The sequence below is a fragment of the Balaenoptera borealis genome (assembly GCF_965194805.1).
Source record: "Balaenoptera borealis genome assembly, chromosome: 20".
NCBI classification, from domain to species: Eukaryota; Metazoa; Chordata; class Mammalia; order Artiodactyla; family Balaenopteridae; genus Balaenoptera; species Balaenoptera borealis.
In genome coordinates, this window is record NC_138879.1 from 52,686,118 (window position 1) to 52,702,145 (window position 16,028).

The window sequence follows — 16,028 nt, forward strand, 5'->3', positions numbered from 1 at the left end:
AGAGTCTTTGTGTCTGTTTGGGGAGGCAGATGACAGGAGATGGGGCCGGAAAGGGTACCACTGGGCTCCCTGGTCCAGCAGCAGTGGGGACTGGCATATTGTTCCTGAAACCAGGGTTGAGAGGTGGGACTAGGCGGGAACCAATGGGGCCGCTGAGCTTGGTGTGAAGTCAAGTAAGTGGGGGGTGGGGCTTCATGCCATTGACTGGCTGGTTGCTAGGCAACTTGGTAAACTGAAGGGGGGAACCTGTTTGAAATCTCACTCCCAAGGTGGGGGCAGCAGGGGTCAGGGTGAGTGTGGCAGAGCAGGAGTGGCAGGAGCTGTGTGTCAGACTGTTGGGTGTGACTGTGTGAGACTGTGCAGATGGTGACAGACAAGACACCCGCTCACTCCTGCTCAACACTATTTACCATCATCCAGCAGCAGAGGGACCATTAGTCAGCTCTGGGGGAAGGGGAGCAGGAGGGCTGCCTCCCCTCCCCTGGACTCCCCCAGGAGGCAGGTGACTGAGTAGCCAGAGTCAAGGGCACACATGAAGGAGTAAAGGTGCCGAGAAACACAGATGTCACATTCTGTATTCCCGTTAGCTGCAGGACAAGGGCGAGAGTCATTCAGTAGCTGTCGCTGGTCTGGTTTCTTCATTTATCTGCTCTGTCTTTTTGGGGGGTATGTTATTTCAAGCAGTGGCTCCCCCCCTCCCCCCACCTTGCCACACACTGAGAAGGGGGTCTCTGAAGAGATACTGTCAGCAGAGGATTTGATTCTGGACCTCACAACCTAAGGGAAGGGACTGGAGGCCTGTGACGACTAGAGAGGGGAGAGGAATGTCACCTCTGCCCAGAGGTGCTGAAAGCCAGGGTTCTTACACCCAAAAAGGCAAATCCTCCTCCCTTCCCCCAGGATAATTGGAAACAGCCCTTCCGGCTGCATGCGGGTTTTGGGTTGTAGGTTCTCCCTATCTCCCGGCCCCATTTCTCCCCACAACCATCTAAGAAGGGCCCAAGTTTACTCCCGAATCTCTTGCCTTTCGTCAACCTCCAGATAGCAGTAGAGGGTCTAGGAGGCTGTGACGAAAGAGACCCCAGGAGTGGGAGCTCGGCAGCCTGGGTCTGGTTTCGGCTTTATCCCAGATTCCTCGTGTGACCTTGGGCAAGTCACGGGGCCTCTCTGAGCCTCAGTTTCTTCATCACTGCAACGGGGATCCTTAAGCTCTGCCCCTCCCACTTCACACAGGTAGTCAAGACGGTCAACTCAGCTCACTTTGTAAAGTGCGGAGCCTTCAAGGTTATTATTATTCTCTCCAGACCTCCCCGGAGCAGCGGTGTTGTTTTGGGATGGGGGAGGAGGGGGCTGCGGGAGCGAAAGGGGCTGGGTTCCTCGGGGTGGAGAGGGCGAGAGCCTTTCTGGATTTGAGGGAGCGGAAGATTCCAACCGCTCGGGCGATCCGAGGGCAGGAGGGGAGGTGGGCAGAAACTAAGCCAGAGCCGGAGAGTTGCAGAGACAAAGGGGGCGTGAGAGACCGCGCGGGGGGGTGAGGCGGGGCGGCGGGGTGAGGGCTGGGAGGTGCGCGAGGTGAGGGAGGTGTGGGGGGGGCGTGGGCTGCATGATCGCCCGCTCCGACTAGGGCTCCAGCTCCGGTTTTTCCCTCCGCCATCCTCTCCCCCTCCCCGCCTCTCCTTTAACTCCCCCCTCCTGGGCTCAGGACTGGTTGGTTTCCTCCCTTAGCCCGCTGCCCTCAATCCCGGCGAGGCTGGGGCTCCGGCTCGGCGCCCCTTTCCCCGCTCCCTCGCCCGGCGCCCCATGCCGCCCCCGCCCGGTCCCCGGCTCCCCCAGTCCCCCACTTAGGCCCGCTCATAAATACCGGGGTGCCGGCGCGTGGGCTGGGGGCGCAGGGTGCCTGCAGACGGCCCCTGGAAGGGCTTCTGCGGGCTGAGCGCTCCGGAGAGGGGACGCGGGCGGAGCAGGAAGCGGGTCCGCGTGGGAGCGGGGGGCATCAGCCACCCGGGTGGCCGGGGCAGAATAGCCCGGGCGGCCAAGGCAGTCACCCCAGGGAGTGAGCGACTTTGGGGGAGTTGGTGCCCCGCCCCCCAGGCCTTGGCGGGGTCATGGGGGCCCCCCAGTCTGGGCCGGGGGGCGTGCGAGTCGGGGCCCTGCTGCTGCTCGGCTTTTTGGGGCTGGTGTCTGGGCTCAGCCTGGAGCCCGTCTACTGGAATTCGGCGAATAAGAGGTGAGCGGCCCGGGGGTGGGGATACCCCACACCCTGTGGGCAGGGAGTCTGGAAGCCTTGGGGACTTTGGGGGCTGGGTTCTCGGAGCTGGGAGGAGGCCGGAGGGAGGGTGCTGGTGATCGGATGTGAGCTGATGGGCAACCAGACAGAGGTGATCTTGGGAGCCAGACTCGCGGGTCGCACACCGAGCTGGATGCGGGTGGTGACAACCATGTGTCAGGAGTTTGAAAGACCCCCAAGGGGCAAGGATTTGAAAGATCATGGGTAGCTGGGAGGGCAGTGGAGTGGTTATTTGGGTGTGTGGGAGACCTGTGTGGTGTCGGGGGCTGGGCTTAGAGGGAGCCTGGTTAATGTCAGCTCTCAGGAGAGCAGCTGAGTAGGTGCTGCTGAGGCGCTGAGAGGAAGGGCAGGGTGCCTCCCTCCACAGAAGGGACTCAGTGGTGGAAATGGGAGGGAAGGGCTCTCAGTTTGGGGGCTCTGGGGACAACTCCCCCAAGGCTTTTTGACCCTTCTTCACACATCCGTCTCCTAACTCTTGCCCACAGCCAGAGGGTCTGTGAGCCCTTGGTGGAACAATTTCCCAACCAGAAGATTTTCCTGCCTTCCTGGCTTGGAGATTTCTTTCTGGAAGAAGCCTGGAGCCCCCTAAAGCCCCCACTTTCCCTCTTGCATCTGGAGTCCTGAGGACTCCGTTGCCCCCTCCCCCACCTTTGCTGCAAACTCTTCCATCAGACCCTCTGTTCTGAGGCATGCTTGCTTTGCTCTGAAAAAAGGCCAGGGGTCAGATGAAACTTCAAGCCACACAGAGTAGGACAGAACCCTTGGGAGGTCATCTGGGTCCCTTGCCTCCATGCAGATCCTACTCCCCGTTAGCAAAAGAGTTTTGTGTTTTTGAAAACTTCCTAATTCCCTGGGGAGGCTGTGTGAGGCCATGCAAAGAGGGTGTGCTTTGGAGCTCATCAAATCCTAGGTCTTAATCCTAGCTCTGCTGCTTTCTGCTGTGTGGCCTTGGGCAAGTCACTTAACCTTTCTGAGTTTGTATCCTCAATCCTTACAGGTTTTATGAAGATTAGAGGTAAGGTATTTGAACATATTATATGCTCATTAAAGGAGAACTAGGGTAATTATTCTTCCTCGCTTTACTTCACAGATTCCCTCACATTTCCTGTCCTGGCCTCCCTCCCATATCTCTTGGGGTCTAATCTCAAATGTCTTTTCCCCTCTCAGTCTCCTACCCACCAACTCCCAGATGCAGTTGGAGTATCAGGAGCAGTGTGAGGATGTAAGTTAGGCTTAGCCTGATAGAGCTGAGAAAATGGAGTTAGGGTGTTCTGGGAGCTCTTTGGGATGTTGGGGCAGGGAGGGAGGGGGTTATTTGGGAGTCTGGGAAGATACCAAGCAGCAGTCCCCTGTGACCAAGTTCTGAGACCCTGTCTGCAGTTGTTGGCAAGTAGTGGCTGTGCTGGGCCAGTGGCTGCCGGGGCTCAGGGAGATGCGGACTTGTGTCGGCTGTGGGTCGAAAAGTCAACTCTTTCAATTCCAAAGCAATAGGGCACTTTCCCTAAGAAGTGTGGGACCTGGGGGAAGTGGGGTACTGAGCAGGGAAATGTCTGGGGCAGCTGTTCCGATTAGCCCCATTTAGGGCCATTGCCAGACCAGGCATTTGTGTCCTGTTACATTGCCTGGCTACTTGGGACACTGGTCTGGATCACCCTCCACACCCCCTCCCCCACCCTGCCCCCTTTGCCCTGAAATCACTGAAATTCAGTGGTGGCCTGTGGGAGGGGAGGCTCTGCCCCCATGGTTGACTGCCATGGAATAGTGAAATCACCCGGGAGGGGTGGGCTGTGTGGTTCCAGAAAGGCCAGCTCCTTGGTAACTGGCATCCTGTTGCCATGGCAACAGGACTAGTGATGGAGCGAGAGATGGCAGTGTGCATGTGGTGAGGGCGGGCTGAAGAGTGCATTTGGGCACACCAAGGGGCAGGAGACCTCTGAGCCTGGCTTCCTGCTGCTTCTGTGAGCTTCCAGAGACCTTAGTGCCTGCTCTGTCAGAACAGACTCTCCACTCAGACAAAGGCTGTCCTGCAGGGATGTGGGGTGAGGGAGGCAAAGCTCTGGGGACCAGACCTCTGACACCTCTCGTCCTTATCCACCTTGCCCTCCTCCCCATAGGTTCCAGGCAGAGGGTGGTTACGTGCTCTACCCTCAGATCGGGGACCGGCTAGACCTGCTCTGCCCCCGGGCCCGGCCTCCTGGCCCCCACTCCTCTCCTAATTACGAGTTCTACAAGCTGTATCTGGTAGGGGGTGCCCAGGGCCGGCGCTGTGAGGCACCCCCTGCCCCAAACCTCCTTCTCACTTGTGACCGGCCAGATCTGGATCTCCGCTTCACCATCAAGTTCCAGGAGTATAGCCCTAACCTCTGGGGCCACGAGTTCCGCTCACACCACGATTACTACATAATTGGTACTTCTGGGCAGCGGGCAGGGTCGAGTGGGGAGGTGCTCCTGGGATCGAGGGCAGATGAGGGAGGGGACCACTGGAGCCACCTCGGGTGGTGTTGGGGCCAGGCATGGAGACAGAATAGGGGTAGACTCTGGAGCGCCAACTTCTCCCTCTGGTTCTTCTCTCCCAGCCACATCGGATGGAACCCGGGAAGGCCTGGAGAGCTTGCAGGGAGGTGTGTGCCTCACTAGAGGCATGAAGGTGCTTCTTCGAGTGGGACAAAGTGAGTGGGGCTGGGGCACACCTCCTAGGGGCCGAGGGAGCTTGGGGCAGTACCATCATGGTCAGGGGGCTGCTGTCTCAACCCCTCTCTCGGCCCTTCCCCATCTCCAGGTCCCCGAGGAGGGGCTGCCCCCCGAAAGCCTGTGTCTGAAATGCCCATGGAAAAAGACCGAGGGGTGGCCCACAGCCTGGAGCCTGGGAAGGAGAACACAGCAGGTAGGAACCAGGGGTCCAGCCTCCTGTCTTCCCTAGCCTCCTCTGCTCTCGGACCCCAGCTGCCCTAGCTTCACCCTCTCCCTCCCTCCCTCTTCAGTTTTGGGGGCAGTGATACAGGAAAGAGGAGAAGAGAGGATGGGAGGGTGGGAGGGGAATGGAAGCCAAATGAGGAAAAGACTCAATTAGAACTAATTAGCCAAGTCAGTGCTTCAATCAGTGCTGTCAGAGAAGGGGGGAGGACTACTTGGCATGGAGCTGAAGGGCTGGACACACCTGGATTCCGAGTGGGGCTTGGAGGGGAGGGGAAGTGGGGTCCCCAAAGGGCCTGGGCACTGCTGGGGAAACCCATGGGGACCCGCAAGGATGGGTGTCCAGATGCCCGGGTGGCTCCTTCAGCCCCACCCCCTCTTTCCTCCTTCACCCCTTCCCTGCCAGGTGACCCCACCAGCAATGCAACCTCCCGGGGTGCTGAAGGCCCCCTGCCCCCTCCCAGCATGCCCGCAGTGGCCGGGGCAGCAGGGGGGCTGGCGCTGCTCTTGCTGGGCGTGGCAGGGGCTGGGGGTGCCATGTGTTGGCGGAGACGGCGGGCCAAGCCTTCGGAGAGTCGCCACCCTGGTCCTGGCTCCTTCGGGAGGGGAGGGTCTCTGGCCCTGGGGGGTGGAGGCGGGATGGGACCTAGGGAGGCTGAGCCTGGGGAGCTAGGGATAGCTCTGCGGGGCGGTGGGGCTGCAGACCCCCCCTTCTGTCCCCACTATGAGAAGGTGAGTGGTGACTATGGGCATCCTGTGTACATCGTGCAGGATGGGCCCCCCCAGAGCCCTCCAAACATCTACTACAAGGTATGAGGGCTCCTCCGACCTGGCTCTCCTGGATCCAGCCCTTTGTGGGGTGCTCCTCCAGTTTAATTCACGGTTTGAGGGACCCCTCTAGCATCTCCTTGGCCCCCTTTGCCCCCCCAGCTCCTTTGCTCCTCCTGGCTCTTGCCTCTTCTCCACTTTTAGGATTCCCTAAGACATCCACCCAACGACTGCCTGCCCTCTGGTTGGCTGTGTGTGCCCCTCTCTGTCTCTGTGTTCCTGGGTCCTATTCCCCTGGGGAGGGGGCAAAGATTCAGCCTCTTCGTGTGACCATGACCCAGGGATCCTTGTCCCCCTCACCCACTGAGAGCTAGGAGTGGGAACAGTCTGTCTTTTGGTTGGCACCTCTTTCTGCCTCTCACTGTTTTTCTCTTCTTTTCTCCTCTCTCTCTTATTTTCTGTCTCTCTCTTCTGTCTCTAGGTCTGTTCCTCTTCCCTAGCATCCTCCTCCCTGTATCTCCTTTTATTTACCCGCTTGGCTTCTTATCCTGTACATCTCCCATCTCCAGGGTGGGGGCATCAAAGCATTTCTCCCCTCAGCTCCCTCTTCTGACTCCTCTTACCAACCACTCCCCTCAGTCTGCCAAAAATGGGGGCCTTATGGGGAAGGCTCTGGCACTCCACCCCAGCTCAGGGCATGGGTAGCAGGGCCTCCTTCTCTGCCCTGCCCCAGGCCTCTACATACTTACTCCAGCCATTTGGGGTGGTTGGGTCATGACAGCTACCCTGAGAAGTGTCCCGTTTTGTCCAGTGGCCAATAGCAAGCTATGAACCAGTCAGGACACATGTGGACTTGGTCTGATGCTGAATGGGCCACTTGGGACAGGAAGTGACTTGCTCCAGATAAGAAGTGACCAGGCCTGGACAGAAGTGGCCTGGGAAGTGGAAGCAGTGCAGCAGGAACTGGAAGTGCCTTCATCCAGGACAGGAAGTAGCACTTCTGAAATAGGAAGTGGTCTGGCTGGAACCGGAAGTGGCTTAGTCTGGGGGGTGGGGGGAGGTGGATGGTTCTTACTCTGTGGAGAAGGGTGGGCAGGAAGAACTTCCCATTTCAGGAGGAAGCTGGAACTTACTCTAAGAAGATCGGGTGGACTGAGGTTCTTCCTAGTATTCAGTGTCACGTGCCAGGATCTCCCTTCCCTTGTTCTCTGTGCTGCTTTTAGGACAGCTAAGGTGGCCGCCATCTGCCATGGCAGGCTCAATTTATCTTGTTCTTCCCTTTCCATATCCCAGTATAATCTCTGTTACTCAACAGGATGACCCCAAGAACCCACGTGTTGTCCCCAGTAACCTGGATGGCTGTCTTGTTCATCACATCCTCCATTTCCTACTCCCTAAAAACTCAACACAGCTCCCTTCTTAGTGACCAGAATGGTGGCCTACTGACTGGTCTAGCTGACAGTGGTCCTTAGCAACAGCCACTCTTTCCATAGTGACCAGCTGATACCTCTTTCTGCCCACTAGTGCACAATTGGGTGTTGCCTCAGTTTCCTCCCAGCTCATTTCCATTAGGTCAGAGCTGCCTTTGGGCACCACGTCGGCCACCTCAATCACCAGCCAAGATGGTTGCTTTGTCCACCAGAGGTCAAGTTATCTCTCTGGTGCTGTAGTTCCCAGCTCCTTCCTGATTTTTCTAATCGCTCCTTCCAGGGAACAGGAAGTTGATATTGCCATGGGGGAGGTGGCGGGGTATGGCCGTCACCTCAATAGTTTTACTGTAAAAGGGAAATTTGAACAACAAAAACCAAAAAAAATAAAAAACTTCAAAAGTTGATGAGAAGGCTGGAGAATGACTGGACATGAATTGGGGCAGAGAACTGGTGATTAGAGCGGCTTTCCAGCTGAGGGTTGAATTGCATGAAACCAAGGGGTAGGGAGGGGTTTGGGTTGGACGGGTGAGGTGGACAGTGCATGGCTGGCGGAGGGGGGTGTGGTCATGGGCTGGGTGAGGAGGCTGAGGAAGGCAGCCACTGCCAGGGGAGGGAGAGAGGAACCCAGGTGGGAGTGGGTTGCCAATACATCCAAATGGGTCTGTCTGTGAATATACGTTCACACACGGGGGAAAGCCCAAGTGTCTATTGCTAAACCAAGTACCAGATTCAAGGCAAGTCTCAGTCGGAAACAAAGTGGAAAAAACATGCTCACGTGTTTAATCTATTCCCTCCCACCCCTGCCCAAGGCACTCCTGTGCCCAGAAGACTCAGGGACCCAGGCATCAAGCTGCCTATCCCCTGGCTCCCTGTGTACCCATAACCCAGGCTCTTCTCCCCCCAAAACCCAGATGCCCAGTCCCCTAGACTCAGCCCCATTCTCCAACCACAAAAGCAGCCGTGAGGAGCATCGCTGGAGCCAGTCGGTGGGGGTCACAACCTCTGACCTGGCCGCCCCTCCCCTGACTTTAGGTCCCCTCCCGCTGTCTCCCATCTGCCTGGAGGTCGAGGGGTCCTCCTGCCCCTCCTCTGTCCAGTGGGACCCCTGCCCCTCCCCCTGTCTGAGCAAGATGCCTGGGTCCTGAGAGGTGCAGGCACTGTAGGAGGGGAGTTGAAAACTGGGAGGCCAGGTGCTGGGCTGTCTGGAATTTACTCCTGCCTTCTAAGCCCACACTGGAGCTGCCCGAGGTGGGGAGGCTGGAGGGGGTGTGGAAGGGCTGGTTCCTGCCCCTTAGTGGGGGTTGGTTGTCATGGCAACATCCCCTTCTTCACACAATAGGAAGCCCCCCTCAGCCTCCCGCGTGGATGGAGCCGACAGCCCCATCGCTGGCTATCAGCCTCAGGGACTTGGCAACCGTCACTATGGCAACCCAGAGCCCAGCAACAGGGCCCAGTGAGAGAGGGAGGGGTCCACAACTGGGGCAGGGCTGTGTGTGCGAGGGGGCAAGGGAGCCAAGGAAGACTCCCCTACACGTATATCCAGAGGCACAGGTGGAGAGAAGAGAGGGAAGAGAAGTGGGGATAAATAGTCTCCATGACAGACAAACATCTCACCAAAGCAACTGAGACATCATAACATGCTGAGAGACAGGAAGACACCTGGGGACAGATGCACAGCTGGGGAGAGGAACAGCACATTCTGCACATTACCCTGGGACACACCCCTTCAGAGAACTGGTATCTATAGACTCTCCTCCCCCCAGACATTAACAACGCAAGACCTAGAGCCTTCCACATGTGTAGTGATCTTCTGAGCTATTTGAAAGCTCAGGTGACTTCCATACAGAAAAACACATGCCATCCTATTCGCTTCCTAGGTACAAACACACAAACACTCCTAGGGTAACAAGTACAACAAAGCAAGAAGAGGTGCAGGAAGACATTCATTTATTCATTCATTCATTCATTCATTCACTCATTCACTCAGCATCATATTAAATGTCTACTTTGTTCCAGGTACTATTTCAGGCACCGGTAGTATGAGGTGAATAAGGCAAAGCCCCTGCTTTCATGAAGTCCACATTTTGGTGGGGAACAACATAATAATATTTCTGGTAGTGATAAGTGATATAAAAAAACAGAGTGAAGGGGTGAATAGGATGGAGAGTATCAGGAAGATGCTTTAAGTTAGGAGGTCAGGAGGGTCCCTCTGAAGAGGTGACATTTGTTCAGGACCTTGAATAATGAGGAGTATGGAAGGCAGGCACTATGGGGAAGGGCATAGCAGAAAGAGGGAACAGGGCTTCCCTGGCGGTGCAGTGGTTGAGAATCTACTTGCCAATGCAGGGGACGCGGGTTCGAGCCCTGGTCTGGGAAGATCCCACGTGCCGCGGAGCAACTGGGCCCAGTGAGCCACAACTACTGAACCTGCGCGTCTGGAGCCTGTGCTCCGCAACAAGAGAGGCCGCAACAAGAGAGGCCGCGACAGTGAGAGGCCCGCGCACCGCGATGAAGAGTGGCCCCCGCTCGCCGCAACTAGAGAAAGCCCTCGCACAGAAACGAAGATCCAACACACCCAAAAATAAATAAATAAATAAATAAATTTATTTAAAAAAAAAGAAAGAGGGAACAGCAAGTGCAAAGCATAGAGGTGAAATCTCGACAGGCTTGGGAACAGTGAGAAAGACATCACAACCACACACATGTTCTAGCTGTGTCCTGTCTTTCCCCAGCCTCAGCGTGTAGGGTAGCAAGTGACCAAGGAAGAATCCACATTTAGGAAGTTGATCTAACTCCGTCTTCCATTTTTTCCCCTTTGTTTCTTTTTTTTTTTTTTTGACCTAAAAACATGCTTTTTTACTTCATTATAATCAATACAAAGAAATCAGCACACAAAATACATTTTCAGACAAACAAACACAACAGTTTTGTAGAAAAAGATATAAACATTTACTTTAAGGTCTGGGGCGGGAGGGGGGTCCCCTTTGTTTCTTGTGTGGATGTGAGCTGTTTCTTGTGTGGATGTGAGTTTTCCTCAACTAAATTTTATGCTCTGGGAGGGCAGGGATAATGCTCTGAGATTTGGGGGCTGTGGTACAGCTGCTGGTACAGAGTCTAGAGCAGAGTGGGAGTAAAGGATCTGAGAGAGCTGGGGACCACGGAACGTAAAGCCCCCACCAAGCATAGGATGGAGGCTGTCCTGGGGGCTGTGCTGCAGACAGAAGCTCACACTTTTCCATCCTTCCAAACAGAAGCAGGATGTAAATTAGGTTGAGGTATGTATGTTTGTGTCTGTGGTCTATGTTGAGGGTTTTAAGAAAAGGAGAACAGAGCAAAGGGTTGCAGTGGGAATTTCTGATGGGGAATGGTTGACATCACAACTGGAAATGTAGTTAGAATGAAAAACAGAGCTTCCTAAGTGGAATCACAAACATGGGGCATCCCCTTCCCTAGAGAGAGTTTCAAGATCTGTAGGCAGGCTGGGAGAAATGTGGCAGGCTGGTTTAGAGGCAGCAGGCTAGCTGGGATGGGCTCAGAGAGTTGGGTGGGGGTAGGGAAAAGGATACAGAATAAATGGGAGTGAAAACTCAGCACCGGAGAGATGTCTGAAAGGCAGCAGCGAAGGTGGAGTCCTGTAGGGAGTTCTGAGGGGACCAGGTCCTAGGGTCCCCTGATTCCCAGAAGGAATCGAAGCATTCCACGGCCTGGCTCTCCCACTTCCCTCAGTTGCCATCAGAAACTCAGGCATCAGTTCCCTCCAATCCAAGTGGCTAGTGGTGGTGGTGGGGAGATTGAGCAGCCTCGGGGGGCGGCAGCTGGTGAGTGGGGAGGAATCTGTGTGCTCAGCAAACAGCAGCCTCAGTGCCCAGTGGCTGCTTCCTCCCTCATCAATCAGCCCAGCCAAATGTCCTTGCATTCCCACCACCCCAAGGGGACTGGGGCTGGGCCAGGGTCCCCAGGAGAGTGAGATGGGATGGGTGGGGGGAGGGGGGTTGGTGCTTGGCTCCCCATCTCTTGGCTTCTGTTCTCTCCTCTCCTGGAAGCTCTCTGTTCGAGTCATGGAACGGACTCCCTCCTGGTGCTACCATCGTGAGGGCATCAGCTACAAATCACCTGTGGGGGTCTGCTGGTTGGGGGGGGGTGCAGGGGGGAAGAGGGGTGAGTCAGGGCTGAAGAGGAATCTACTCTGGTTCTCACGGGACCGGCCCCGGGCACAGTCAGCAGAGAGGCTGCTGGCACAGGGGCTCTGCACCCCCGGCTGGCCTCTCCATCCCTGACGGATGCTCTGGACAGCAGGCTGAGACCTGGACCACAGAAATGTCCTCCCTCTTCTCACCTTTTCCTAGCCCCCAGCCCTAATTCCCCACTTCCCACCACGATCCAGAGGGCCAGCCCCCAGCTCGCCCTAAATCTGCTGCTCCCCCTTGGGGACTGGGGCCTCCAGACCTTAGCCTCTGGCTCACTCTCCCCCCTCCTCAGCCCTTGCTCCCCTCAGGGACCCAGGCGTCCTGCCCACTCCCTTCACCATAACAACCATTCTTTTGGAGTTGCTTAAGACTTTAATATCATTTCATTAAGTCAGCTAGTTCAGAGAAGGTTGGGGGCACAAAGAGACTGGGGTGGGCAAAAAAGGGCCAAGGTAGGGGGGAAGCAAGGGAAGAGCTCCCTCTCTCCGTGGAGATGGCTCTGAGAAATCAAATATTGACAGTGAGAGAACAGAACTTATTAAAGCTGGGACAGGGGTGTGTGTGGGGCGCTGTGGGAATGGCCGGATGCCTGGGTTCTGAGAGTAATGAAGGTCCTGGGAGGAGGGAGTGCCTGAGGCTGGGAGGATGCAGTGAGATGAAGGGTTCTGTTGTACAACTCTTCTGCCCATTTCCTTTGCGAGGTACTGAGTCTTGCTACTCCGGCTGTTTCTCAGCTGTCCCCTAGAGCCGCTGGGGACAAGACCCCCATCACAGCTGTGGTTGCCCCCCCTTTCATCCCTTCTCCCTACCTCCACCTCTGTTGATGAGCTTCAGTGGCGTTTAATCGGATTGAGCAGTAATTAGCAAAGCGAGATGTTTGATTACCTATTTAGCATAATGTAGGGGGCTGGGATCCCTAGGCACAGCCAAGGCCGGCGGGGGGGGGGGCGGTGGTTCAGAAAAGAAATGGGGTCTACGCAACATTCCTTTCCCTGAGGGAGCCATGAGCCCCGCCTATAAGTCTCCCCATCCTATGCCTCCCCTCAAATCTTCACTCCTCTGGGACTTCTCCCTGGGGGATCTGACCAATCATGTCACCTCTCTGCCACCCACTGCCTAACTGGTTAGAGGATCACCCACTTAGCCCTGCTTGCTGTGCAGCTGATTTTGGGGTGTGGCAGGACCCCTCTCTCCTTCAATCCTTGCCCTCAGTAACAGGAATGTGGGCTGGGCAGGAGCCCAGAAACCCCCTTTAAGGATAATGGGGGGGTGCCAAGGGCAGGGGTTGTCAATTCTGGAAATAAAAATGGGGTAGGTAGGATGGTGAGGTCAGAGCTGGGCTCAGGTGTGGATTAATCCACAGGCCCTTCAGGAGTGCCAGGGACTGCCAGTCCTCGCCCTGCCAGACTGGCATAATGAGACCCGTCAGGTGTGAACATCAACCAGGAAAAGGGGGAACTGAGGTGCCCGCTTCTCTCCTCCAGCAAATAAAATGTAATCAATTTAGCTCCTCATGGAAATGTAATCAGTGGGCTCACTGCGGGCTTTGTCTTAATTAGGCACTATTGATGGAAGCAGGGAGGGTGCCTTCCCATCCCCCTGACTCGCTTCCTCCCTGCATCTCCCAGGCCTCCCTAAAGCTTCCACCAGCCCCAGGTACGGCTCAGTCTTCCAGGCGCCTCTTCTGGCACCCCGGCCCGCAGCGCCCCCTAGCACCGGCTGCGGTCTGCCCCTCCTCTCACACCCCTCTCCTGTCACTTCCCCAAGACTCAGTCTTTGTTCTTATGGAGAGCCGAGCCCCTCCCCGGCCCGGTCACCTTCCCCAGAGAGTCCCCGCCTCCTGTCCCCCCCCCCAAAACAAGCGACGCTTTCCAAAGCCAATCCTCAGATTCCAAAAATTCCAGTTCCGTCCTTCCCTCCTTCCCCCACCCCGCGCTGCAGGGTGATCCTAGATCCCAGTCCGAATTAAGAAGGGGGAACGAGCGGGAGGGCAGGGGTGCTCCAGCCCCGGTTTTTTCCCCGGACTCAGCTGCAGCCACGGCTGCCTCGAAATCCTGGAGCGCCTTCTAGAGCGCGCGTGAGCCTCGCAGGCGGGACCTCGGGCGCCATCTGCTGGACTCGCCCGGGATGGAGCTCACAGACCCGCGCGCGGGGTCGGGCGCTTGGGTTCCCCCAGCCTTTTCAGTGTCCTGCGGGAGGCCACTCATTGTTTCCAGCCCCAGTCCTTCCCGCCCGTCCTCAGACCAGGCCTCCCGTCCCCCTCCAGCCCCCCTCCAGCCCGCCAGGTTTAGCGGCTTCCCCTTGCCCCTCAGCCCTCTTGCCCCGGGTGCCCGCCGGGGTGACGCGAGCGCAGCCAAGCCGGGAGCGGCTGATCAGGGCGTCTCTGCGTCTGCGCCGAGGACGCTGGCTCGGCGCGCTCGGGCCCCCGCCACTCGCTCGCCCGCCCCCCCCACCCCACCCCCGCGCTGCCCGGGGTTGCCAAGGCGACGCGTGCAGGCGCCGGCCCGAGAGGGCTACGCGGGGCAACTTCTCAGCTGGAGTGGCCGGTCGGTCGGCGTAGTGAGGAGAGGGTCGGCGTCGTGAGGTGTGTGTTGGCGGCGGAGGGCACCAGGGAGCGGGGGAGGAATGCCGGGGAGAGTGGGAAGCTACGGGGAGAAGGGGCAGTGGTGAGGGGTACGAGGGAGAGTTGCGGGGGCGAGGGAAGAAGGGGCCGTTGCGGGGGAGGGCAGAGGAAGGGGCAGCTGAGAGGAAGGAGCGGCGACGGTTGTGACAGTTGTGTGAGGAAGCTCCCGTGAGGGGAAATTTGCCCACTGGAAGCCACTGGTGGTTGGAGGAGAGGGCCGGCCCCCTACGCTATTTCCTGAGAAATAGAATGAGTCCCAGGCTAGTAGAAGCCTCCTCCTGGGGCCTCGGTGTGGGACCATGGGGCGAACCCCATGGGGAGGTGGCTCCCAGCCTTGCCACCGGAATGTTCCTGAGGCTGCAGCCGGAGGCAGGGAAGCACAGCCTGACGCTTCTCTGGAGACCGATGGCAGACGCCGCGCTGTGGTACCTGGCTTTATTGATGTGTTGGCCTAATAGAACGGTGTTCCTTGGAGCAAAGTACAAATCCTTCAAGTGTGAAACTCATAGCGTATGATCAATGCCTGTGGCAGCCTGTGGGGATGAGGAAGAAAAGCCACAGGTGGTTGTCAGGCTAGAGCTGAGTGAAGAGGGACTGCCCAGCGAATCAGACATTGCCCCGGGCGCCCGCCAGAGATGCCCCGCTTCCCGCCCTCCTGCTTTTCTGAGAGAGACACTACTGGGCCTTCCTCATCGCCCCATTTCTCCCTCCCCCAGACACAATTCCAAGTTCATTGTTGGATGACTTTTGTCCTTCCTCTTCCAGTCTGTTCTCAGGACATCTGGAATCGAATGCTCTAGGTCTTCATTAATCGGTTAGCACAGACTCACTCAGCCAACTGTGCGAAGACACCTTTTCAGTACACGCAGAACAGGGCTTCTGCCCCTCAGGAGTGAAAAGCTGAAGAGGCAGGTTGCAAATACTGTTTCTTCCTTGTTTAAGGAGGTCACAGATTTTAGTGTGGGTGGGAGGGGCATTTTTCTTTCTCCCCCGCTTCCAGGGGGTGACTTGGGAGAAAAGGAGGTACATAGGAAAATCATCTTGGTTGCTCAGTGACTTGACACAGTGACAGAGAGTGTGGAACCTGGGGACAGTCTTCCCTTCCCTGGGCCCTTCTCACTCACCCATGGCCCTGAGAGCTAGAGTGCTTGAGGGTGTGTGCAGCCACACCTCAGCGTGGTAGATCTTTCCCTGATCATCTTATGTTCTCATCCCTCTGGGCAGAGATAGGGGTTTCTAAATCCTCATTAGTGGGTGTCTGCTGTGCCCTCATCTTTTTTTTTTTTCCCCCCCCGGCCGCGCCTTGGGGCTTGTGGGATCTTAGTTCCCCAACCAGGAATGGAACTCATATGCCCCCTGCTGTGGAAGCGCGGAGTCCTAACCACTGGGCTGCCAGCAAATGCCCTGTGCCCTCATGTTTAGCTTCCATTTATTCCTAATGCCTTGAGGGACTGATTTTGATTTTTAACCCAGTGCCCTGAAGAAAGTGGGATAACCCAGGGAAAGGACTGAGGGTTGGGGGTGGATCTGGTGGTGGACCCCCAGCTTCCGTGTGTCTGCAGGTTTTGCCAACACAATGTCCAGCAAAGCTGACAAGAAGCAGAAAGTGAGTAGCCGGGGAAGCGCCCGCTGGCGAGCCGCTCAGTCTGCTCTGGCCGCACAGGCTGCGGAGGCCACCCTGCCGGCCAGCAGTGAGTCCCAGGCAGAGCCCGAATCTCTCAAGGAGGAGCCTGGTGGGTACCTGCTGGGGAGAGGCTTGGAGGCAGAATGTTTGTATTGAAGGAGGGTCTTAGGGCCGGGGAGCAGGTTCTGTTGCTTCT

General features: G+C 57.0%; 2 protein-coding genes across 4 annotated transcripts in view; both read left to right on the forward strand.

The window, feature by feature from the left end:
- Window positions 1-91: 91 nt before the first annotated feature.
- EFNB3 (ephrin B3) lies at window positions 92-10,023 on the forward strand. 3 transcript variants are annotated; one of them, XM_082373608.1, is made up of 5 exons: window positions 92-2,227; window positions 4,402-4,694; window positions 4,864-4,956; window positions 5,067-5,171; window positions 6,450-10,023. In XM_082373608.1, the coding sequence occupies exons 1-5, from the start codon at window positions 2,106-2,108 to the stop codon at window positions 6,671-6,673; spliced, it is 837 nt and encodes a 278-aa protein (XP_082229734.1). In that variant the 5' UTR covers window positions 92-2,105; the 3' UTR covers window positions 6,674-10,023. The 3 variants fall into 3 exon arrangements, with proteins under 3 accessions (XP_082229734.1, XP_082229732.1, XP_082229733.1); XM_082373606.1 differs by having other exon boundaries at window positions 5,607-6,583; XM_082373607.1 differs by lacking the exon at window positions 92-2,227 and adding an exon at window positions 2,239-3,509 and having other exon boundaries at window positions 5,607-6,583.
- Window positions 10,024-14,210: 4,187 nt separating this feature from the next.
- The window catches only part of DNAH2 (dynein axonemal heavy chain 2), a 96,184-nt gene continuing 94,366 nt past the window's right edge, over window positions 14,211-16,028 (forward strand). Inside the window, exon 1 of the mRNA XM_082371452.1 lies at window positions 14,211-15,941. Within this exon, the coding sequence (XP_082227578.1) occupies window positions 15,785-15,941 (157 nt within the window). The 5' untranslated portion in view covers window positions 14,211-15,784. The remainder of the gene's footprint in view (window positions 15,942-16,028) is intronic.

Excerpts from the sequence above, each read along its gene's own strand:
- EFNB3 (XM_082373606.1), top strand. The coding sequence starts at position 2,106 with ATGGGGGCCCCCCAGTCTGGGCCGGGGGGCGTGCGAGTCGGGGCCCTG. Across the intron at positions 4,695-4,863 it reads CCACGATTACTACATAATTG|CCACATCGGATGGAACCCGG; the intron begins GTACTTCTGGGC and ends CTTCTCTCCCAG. Across the intron at positions 5,172-5,606 it reads TGGGAAGGAGAACACAGCAG|GTGACCCCACCAGCAATGCA; the intron begins GTAGGAACCAGG and ends CTTCCCTGCCAG.